Source organism: Babylonia areolata, chromosome 11, assembly GCF_041734735.1.
Source record: "Babylonia areolata isolate BAREFJ2019XMU chromosome 11, ASM4173473v1, whole genome shotgun sequence".
Taxonomy (NCBI): Eukaryota; Metazoa; Mollusca; class Gastropoda; order Neogastropoda; family Buccinidae; genus Babylonia; species Babylonia areolata.
In genome coordinates this window covers 6,295,654-6,305,653 of record NC_134886.1, presented here as the reverse complement: position 1 = coordinate 6,305,653, position 10,000 = coordinate 6,295,654, and the positions used below count along the sequence as shown (strand labels likewise).

The 10,000-nt window shown below is 42.0% G+C and overlaps 1 protein-coding gene across 1 annotated transcript in view; it reads right to left on the bottom strand.

The window, feature by feature from the left end:
• Positions 1 to 10,000, bottom strand: part of LOC143287778 (neprilysin-like) — a 40,061-nt gene that overhangs the window by 22,956 nt on the left and 7,105 nt on the right. The window contains exons 2-6 of the mRNA XM_076596062.1: positions 8,744 to 8,886; positions 5,414 to 5,575; positions 4,169 to 4,249; positions 3,259 to 3,503; positions 1,054 to 1,233 (exon numbers count right to left, since the gene is read on the bottom strand). Of these exons, the coding sequence (XP_076452177.1) occupies positions 1,054 to 1,233; positions 3,259 to 3,503; positions 4,169 to 4,249; positions 5,414 to 5,575; positions 8,744 to 8,886 (811 nt within the window). The remainder of the gene's footprint in view (positions 1 to 1,053; positions 1,234 to 3,258; positions 3,504 to 4,168; positions 4,250 to 5,413; positions 5,576 to 8,743; positions 8,887 to 10,000) is intronic.

Here is a 10,000-nt window from a genome sequence, read left to right as displayed (position 1 = left end):
AGTGAGAGCTGTATTATCAATGGTTTCTCCATTGCAATGGCAAATCGTTTACAGCTTTTTACAGCTTAACTCTCTCCATACGCACGGCGAATGAGATGACGTTAACAGCGTTTCATCCCAATTACCATCATCAAAATATTGCAAGCGGAACGCTCTTATACTGAAGAGGTGAATATTGACAAAGAATACCACAGTTCTGACGACGGAAGCTAAAGGTTGGGTCATTCAGACACCCACTGGACATCCGAGGGGTCTGTGTAGAGGAGAAGAGAGGACTGGCCGTACTGAGTGAGTTAATCGTCTGTGAAAGACTATGACTCAAAACACTGGCTCTTAGAGCTGCAGCGTTGGGGGAATCATCCCCAGCCTGACTGTCCTAAAACCCTCTAGGCCGAGAGAGTGGGGATGTAACTTGGGCAAGGCACTCTCCACGATAATCAAATTCTCGCCCATATAGTCGAGACAGCTGTTACCTCCTCTGCTTTTCTGGTGGTCATAGTCGGACACGACTGACCATACATGCACATGTGTGAAAGTTCTGCTCTCTCTCTCTCTCTCTCTCTCAATGTTATTCAAATTACGCATGTAAACATTGTAACGTGTTCGAAGATGAAAATCATTTTATAAACAGTTGTTACCTTGACAATAACTAAAGACAGAAACATCTGAACTCTGAAGGTCAATCGTATGTTCACTTGGTAAAGAATGGCTCTGTTTACAGTATTCGTAAACTTTGTGTTTAATGCTCTGAAGATACGACAGGAATTCCTTGACAGCAATGAGGAAATTTAGAATAAATTTACAATGCACAAGAAGCACTTTTGTTCTACAGGTTTAAGTTAGTATGCATTTTACATTGTGTTGTCGCTACGTGATCACTATATTGTACACTTTTGACCTCTTTCTGAGGACAGGAGGCCTGGAGATTAAAGTTCTTGTTCTCTCTCTCTCTCTCTCTCTCTCTCTCTCTCTCTCTCTCCTACCCACCACCGATCTTTTTATATCTCTTCAAACATAAAGAACAACACTAAACTACACAATAAACCGACAGACATTGGCGACTCGTATCTCGAAGTCCACCACGTGTGCAGCATCCTGGGAGGCTGTGGTGTGATTGGCCCCCAGGGCGGTCATGAGGTCCACATACAGCTGCTGGTACAGCAGCAGAACAGAGTTGTTTCTGGCACCAAGGTAATAGTTCCGGCTGCCGAGGGTCAGGCCTGGCTGCGAGAACTGAAACAAACAGAGACAGACATCGTCACACACACACACACACACACACACACACACACACACACACACACACACAGCCACCACTATCCCTACACACACACGCGCGCACGCAACGCACACATAGATACTGACTGACTGAAACCATTTATTGTCAGATTAACTGTTTGTTGTACTGACATTTTCGCAACCATTTGAATAAAATATTAACTGAACAACACAAGGAAATTCTGATTTGAGGAAGGTATGATTTAAAAAAAAACAAAAACAAAAAAACAACAAAAACAAAACATATTTAACAAATCAAGGTACCAAATTTCATTAATATCATTATCTCCAAAAAAATAATCACATAGATACATTCACACACACACACACACATAGATACATTCACACACACACACACACACACACACACACACACACACACACACACACACACACACACACACACACACACACAAGTGTGCGTTTACATGCATAATGTCTTGTGTCCGACAAGCATGATCATATTGAAAAAAAAAGAATGTCTTTCCCAAAAGAAAAAAAACAGTGAGAAGGAAAACCGAAAATATGTGACAGTATTGTATTGTATTGTATTGTATTGTATTGTATTACTTTTGGTCACAACATATTGTCTATAGAATTTGTACTGCTCTATCTCCCAGCGGAGAGCGCGTTGCCACAGTTCAGCGCCACCCACATCTTTTTCCTTTTTTTTTTCTTTCTGCAAGTATATTGTTTAAAAATGTATCAGAGTGGATTTTTTTCTGAAGAGTTTTTGCCATGGACAATACTTTTGTTGTCACGGGTTCTTGGGCGTGCGATACGTATATGGTTTATTTTTGACTCACTTGTGTAAACAAAGTGAGTCTATGTTTTAACCTGGTGTTCGGTTGTCTGTATGTGTGTGTGTGTGTGTGTGTGTGTGTGTGTGTGTGTGTGTGTGTGTGTGTGTGTGTGTGTGTGTGTGTGTGTGTGTGTGTGTGTGTGTCCGTGGTAAATTTTAACATTGACATTTTCTCTGCAAATACTTTGTCAGTTGACACCAAATTAGGCATAAAAATAGGAACAATTCATTTCTTTCCAGTCATCTTGGTCAAAACAATATTGCACCTCTGGGATGGGCACAAAAAAAAAAAAAAAAAAAAGAAACCTAATTACATGCAAACTGCATTTACTGTTATATTTACATTTTTTGTATTCTCTAAACTTGGCACTTTGATCTGATATTCTGACCCAACAACAAGAGCAGTCATTATTATCATTTTTTTGTTCAAACAGGAGCTTCTTTTACTAAGCATGGAAGTTTTATTTATTTTGCAAACATTTTGGTGCAGATAGTAAAAAGGGAAATTACTCTGTAATTAATGCTAGGGGACATAATTTGCTTTAAACTGATCTTTCTCATCTTAAACATTACATTTTGAAATTATACTCAATACATAAAAAGCTTGGATTTTTTTTTTAAAAGTGTATCTTGAAGGCCTTGCCTCTCTTGTCTTTTTTCGTTCTGTCTGCAAGTGTATTTGTTTTACTATCAAAGTGAGTGGTTCTACACAACTGTGCAATCAGGGACAACGCACCCTTTTTGTTGCCTTGGGATCATTTACGGCGTAACATTGACATTTACTGTGTGCGCTAAGTGCATGTTTCGTTTTCGTCTGTCTGGAAGTGTATTTATTTCACCATCATTAGTGTCAATTTAAGTGGATGGTTCTACAGAACTGTGCTAGCAGAGACAAAACTACCCTTTTGTTGTTTTGGGATTTTTTTACGGTGCCAGTAGCAAATAAAACATAATGTAACCGTTTTTGTTGTCATGGGATCTTTTACGGTGCTAGAAACAAATAAAATATACTTTGAGCCCTTTTAGTTGCCGTGGGGTCTTTTACGGTGACACTAACAAATAACACTTAATTTGACCATTTTTGTTGCTGTGGGATCTTTTACGGTGTCAGTAACCAATACTAATTAAAAAAAGAAAAAAAGAAAAAAAACACAAAAAAAACCCCCCAAAACACTTACCGTGATGATGTTTCGGGTGGAGCGTTTGTTGTCGGCCAGGACCCCCATAGCCACGAGGGGACTCATCCTCAGCCCCCCTACCTTCCCCACCTCAGTGAGAATCTGGTTGAAGGTCTTGTTGTGGTGGTCCTCAGCCTTCCAGTTCGGTGCCAGGGTGGGGAAGAGGCCGATGGAGCTGGTACTGGTACTGGTGCCTTGTCTCAGGAGCTCCAGTAAAGGTGCGGTGCCTTTGGCGTCCATAGCGTCTGGAAGGGGTGGGTGGGGCAAGCGGGTACGGAACTAATTTCTTATTTGTTTAAATTCCTTTATGTTCACGGGTTACAAAAATCTTGGGTAGGTTTTCAATCAAGGCCTAACCAGCGCTTTGGGTTGATGCGAAGGTCAAGTTTCTGCTCTTTCATATATATATATATATATATATATATATATATATATATATATATATATATATGATTTCAATTTTTTCTTTGTGGCTGCTCGTTTCGTGCGCGCGCGTATGTGTCTGTGTGTGTGAGTGTGTCTCTAAGTGTGAAAGCGTGCGCGAGCATGCGCGCATGTACGTATGTATGTACATGTGTGTGTGTGTGTGTGTGTGTGTGTGTGTGTGTGTGTGTGTGTGTGTGTATGTGTGTGTGTGTGTGTGTGGTGGGGGGTGTTTAAAAAAACAGCAACTTTTTTTTTCTTTTCTTTTTTTTTTTTTAGAGTAAAGTGGATTATCAACCGAAGAGTGATTACATAATCATATTTTATAATGATACCCCCTCTTGTTCCCTTCATTTGACCCCTTTGACCCCCACTTATCCGCTCCCTAAGACCCTGTGCGTCTCTGTATGTCTCTGTACTGTCTCTTTCTCATCCTCCCCCCTCTCTCCTTCAGTTCTTGAAAGAAGTCCGCATGGCACCCACTCACCTGTGTTTTCGCAGGATCTGAAAAAAGCCCTGGTTTTCTGAACAGCGTCAAGTGCCTTTGGGTCTTCCTGTCCCAGCAGATCTGCACAGCCACACGTAATGATGTACGTGTGCATGACCTCTGTGTGCATGAAGTGTGTGTGTGCGTGCGTGCGTGTGTGCGTGCGTGCGTGCGTGCGTGCGTGTGTGTGTGCGTGTGCGTGTGTGTGTGCGTGCGTGTGTGTGTGTGTGTGTGCGTGCGTGCGTGCGTGTGTGTGTGCGTGTGCATGTGTGTGTGCGTGCGTGTGTGTGTGTGTGTGTGAGTGAGTGAATGTGGAAAACGTTCAACAATTATATATCAGTTGAAACACAGACTTACGATCGCGGGTGCTTGGTATGGAAGGCCATTGGGCTGATCTGTAGCCGATCTCCAAAGAGGTGTACGCTAGTCAGTCTTCTTCTTCTTCTTCTTCTGCGTTCGTGGGCTGCAACTCCCACGTTCACTCGTATGCACACGAGTGGGCTTTTACGTGTATGACCGTTTTTACCCCGCCATGTAGGCAGCCATACTCCGTTGTCGGGGGTGATAGTCAGTCGTGTCCGACCATTACCATCAGAACAGCTGAGGAGGCAACTGTTGTCCCGACTATCTGGGCTAGAGAATTTGATTATGGTGGATGAATAGTATCTTGCCAAAGTTACACCCTAACTCTCTCGGCCAAGAGGGCTTTAGGACAATCCGCGTTGGGATGGTCCCTAAAAGCCAGCTAGCTAGCTCCCAAATCTACAGCACAAAGAACCAGTGCAGTCTTGACTCCTAGTATGAGAGTCATAGTCCTTCACAAAAGTCTGAACCTTAAATGAATTCCCTGTGCAGTGGAGAAACGTACCATTGTTTCAGTTTCAGTTTCTCAAGGTGTCGTCGTTGCGGTTCGGACGCTACACCACATTTGCCTGACCACAGCATAACCCAACGCTCTTGTCAGGCCTTGGGTACAAGCATGTGTATTTGTGTACCTATCAACATGGATATTCTTCTGAAGAATTGTGCCAGAGGACAACCCTTTTGTTGCCATGGGTTCTTCTTCATTGAGCCATGTGCGTGTTGTACTCGGGGCCTCGGTTCATCGTCTCATCCGAATGACTAGACGCTCAGTTTGATTTTCAGTCAAACTTGAGAGAAAAGTGCGAGACCAGGTAATCGAACCCACACCCTCACGGACACTGTATTGGCAGAGAAACCATTGATCATCATGGAGATACTCGCCTCGCAGAGACTTGAGGTTTTTCTCCTGCAGGAAGTCGAAGTTGCTGATGGTGGCCTTCTCGGGGGTCAGCGGGTTGCGCTCAATCCACTTGCCACAGGCGAACTGGTAGAAGTCATCACACGGGTCCACACTGGGGTCAATGCTCTCGGACACAAAGGCCGCTGTGGAGGGGACGCGTGGACGCACATACAAACACACGCGCGCGCGAACGCACGCACACACACATACAAACACAAGCACACACACACACACACACACACACACACACACACACATACACGAGAAGCGTGAACACTCATGAATGAACGTACACGCACATTTTATGCACCCGCACACACATAAGCCACACATATAACACACACACACACACACACACACACACACACACACACACACACACACACACTTGCACATATACATTATGCAAATTAATAGGATTCGACGGCAATGGTCAGGTGTAGGACACTATGTTGTCAGGGACAAATTCCGAGATTCCTGACTGAGCTGGAAGGAAGGAGGGATTTAGGCAGACTGCGCTTAGTTCGTACTTGTTTCCTCCCTCTTTAGAATAAATATTTCTGACGTGACCCCACTTACATCATTACTGTTTTGAAAGTATTCCTTTGCCATCATTATAACCCCCAACACCACTTCACCACAAACTAAAATAAAAGAATCTGGAGACACATAAACCACTTGGATGTCAAGAAGAAGAAGAAGAAGAAGAAGAAGAAAAAGAAGATGATGATGATGACAATGACGACGACGACGACGAAGAAGAAGAAGTAGTAGAAGTAGCAGTAGATGAAGGAGAAGAAGTAAACAACAACAACAACAGCGACAACAATAACAACAACACAACCAAGAACAACAGTAATAAGAAAAAAACAAGAGAGGTAAGGCCTTCAGGACTCACTTGTGATACACTTAAAAAAAAGAAGAAAAAAAAAAGAATCCAAGCTTTTTATGTATCGAGTATAATTTCAAAATGTAATGTTTAAGATGAGAAAGATCAGTGTAAAGCAAATTAAGTCCCCTAGCATAAATTACAGAGTAATTTCCCTTTTTTATTATCTGCACCAAAATGTTTGCAAAATAAATAAAACTTCCATGCTTAGCAAAAGAAGTTCCTGTTTGAACAAAAAATGATGATAATGACTGCTCTTGTTGTTGGGTCAGAATATCAGATCACAGTGCCAAGTTTAGAGAATGCAAAAAAATATAAATATAACAGTAAATGCAGTTTGCATATAATTTGGCTTCTTTTTATTATTTTTTTGTGCCCATCCCAGAGGTGCAATATTGTTTTAAACAAGATGACTGGAAAGGATTGAATATTTCCTATTTTTATGCCTAATTTGGTGTCAACTGACAAAGTATTTGCAGAGCAAATGTCAATGTTAAAGTTTACCACAGACACACAGACACACACACACACACACACACACAGACAACCGAACACCGGGTTAAAACATAGACTCACTTTGTTTACACAAGAGTCAAAAAAGGACAGGAAGAGGAAGAAGAATCTAACTGGAGACAAAGAGGAAGAATCCACAACATAGACGGAAGAGGAAACAAAAGAAAGAGAATGCTTGATACTCTTTCCTTTTCTCGCTAAAAAAAGAAATCGGCTTACCGGTTTGGAGACAGTCCCAGGTAGCACATGTATCAGACGCATCTGTGTAAAAATATTACAGGCATGAAGTGTGTGTTGTGTGTGTGTGTGTGTGTGTGTGTGTGTGTGTGTGTGCTGTAAGTCAAGCCTACACAACAATCATACATACACACATCATTCCCCTCCCACTCCCGTTTCCATTCCCTTCATTGATACCAATCATTTGAACGTTAAGTTGAAAGAGTAAATGAACACAAGTATTTTGGAAGAGTAATTGATGATAAACTCAATTTCGCTACCTATCACACCCAAGAGAAATGCCAGTCTCGCATCTACTGCCTACAGAAGCTCAGAAATATTCAGGTCAATCCTTCCGTTTTGCTTCATTGAATTGGTTTGAACTTTCTCTTTTATCTGCTGATACGGAAGTTTAACTCACTCAGTACGGTCAGTCCTCTCTTCTCCTCTACACATACCCGTCGGATGTCCAGTGGGTGTCTCAATGACCCAACCTTTAGCTTCCGTCGTCAGAATTGTGGTATTCTTTGTCAACATTCACCTCTTCAGTATAAGCGCCTTCCGCTTGCAATATTTTGATGATGGTAACTGGGGTGAAACGCTGTTAACGTCGTCTCTTTTGCCGTTCGTATTGAGAGAGTTAAAACGTGAAGAACAAGAACATACTGAGGAAAATGTGTAAAGCAAGATAGCTGTTGTGAAACAGGAACCTCTAAACGATCGTAAGCGAAGACAGCCACAATCTCCTCAAATTACTACGAACTTTTACCTTCGTGGAAACGCTACTCTTAGTACCCTCAACAGTTTTATACCCAAATCAAGTCAGTTCTTGAAAAATCAATTAACCTTATCACACAGCCGCTTTTCTCTCTCTCTCTCTCTCTCTCTCTCTCTCTCTCTCTCTCTCTCTATATATATATATGTGTGTGTGTGTGTGTGTGTGTGTGTGTGTGTGTGTGTGTGCGTGTGCATATATATGTATATATATATATATATGTATATATAGAGAGAGGTGTGTGTGTGTGTGTGTGTGTGTGTGTGTGTGTGTGTGTGTGTGATGTGTGCAGCTGAACATGACAGATATTGTTGAATAACCTGGTTTTAGTCAACGTCTATGTTTTAAATCATGAAATGTATGCCTGTTCTCTTGCTGTGCTTATTGCATTGTCGATTCGTGATTATTGTATGTGAGATTCACATAACTTTGAATTTCTAAGCATTTTATATCTTTCATGTGTTCATACTGAATGACTGTGTGTGTACTGTGATCATTGCCTGTATAGAATTGTGATTATTGTATGAGAAGTTCACATCAACGTTAGCATTTAAAGCATCTTATACCTTTTATATACAAATCCTTATTTATACCTACTGTGATTCTCGTATGCTGTTTGTATAGCATACAGCATACGTGAATGTCTCTTCATGAGATTATACACTGTTCTGTATCTGTATCCGTTCCACCCCCTCAACCCCACACACTCCCCACTCCCAAATGAACACCATGCGCAGGCGCGCGCGCGCGCATACACACAAAACACACACACATGCACACACACACACACACACACACACACACACACACACACACACACACACACACACACACACACAAGAAATAGAGAGGGAAGCTTACAAATATATGAAGAGAAAGAAAGAAAGAAAGACAGACAGACACAAAGCTGCGACTTACCACTCCCTTCATCAGCCTTGAAGTAGAAGACGAGGAAGAGGACCAGGAAGACGACAACGGCGATGAAGAGCAGGACGACCAAGACGACGAGGCATTTCTCCAGTCTGCTTCGGGGCTTCCATGCATCGTCTGATGATGAGAATCTGAAAGGAGGAAAATAAATGAAGGCGGGAGGAGTTGTCATTTGACTGTTGGACGTGATTCTCACGCTGCACTCTCTTCACTCTGGCAGAATGGTTAACTTCACTCAGTACGGCCAGTCCTCTCTTCTCCTCTACACAGACCCCTCGGATGTCCAGTGGGTGTCTGAATGACCCAACATTTAGCTTCCGTCGTCAGAATTGTGGTATTCTTTGTCAGCATTCACCTCTTCAGTATAAGAGCCTTCCGCTTGCAATATTTTGATGATGGTAATTGGGGTGAAACGCTGTTAACGTCGTCTCTTTCGCCGTTCGTATGGAAAGAGTTAAAACGCTCATTTGCCAATACAGCAAATTAACATGTCCCTTCAGTCTTGTGTGGTGCCACACTGCTTTAAGAAATCAACAATCATTCCTGTTCCAAAAAAAAGCACAGCCTAGCTGTCTTAATGATTATCGTCCCGTAGCCTTAACATCAATCGTCATGAAAATATTTGAACGCTTGATTCTACAATTCCTAAAAACCTGCATTCCTCCGTCTTTTGATCCCTTTTAGTTCGCCTGTAGAGCTAACGGGTCAGTTGAAGATGCCATTAGCATAGGTCTCTACCACGTCCTCAGACATCTCGGAAATCCTAATAGCTATGCCAGGATCCTTTTCATTGATTACAGCTCTGCGTTCAACACAATAGTACCATCAAAACTATATTTTAAACTGAAAGACCTCTCCCTGTCTGAATCAATTTGTGCATGGATCCTAAATTTTCTAAGATGCAGACCGCAAGTTGTTAAAGTTGGTGACCTCACCTCCTCCACATGCATTCTCAACACAGGCACCCGACAGGGATGTGTTCTATCCCTACTGTTGTACTCACTATTCACACATGACTGTGCAACTCAAAATGAATGTAACACCATGGTCAGGTTTGCCGACGATACTACTCTAGAAAAGCTGATTACGAACAGTGATGAGTCGAAATATAGGAAAGAAGTATGGAACTTGTCAGCTGGTGTGATCAAAACGACTTAGAACTCAACGTGTCAAAAACAAAAGAATTTTACCACTTGTCATTAAAGACAAGCAAGTAGAGATCACAGGGAATTTTATATTTCTCGG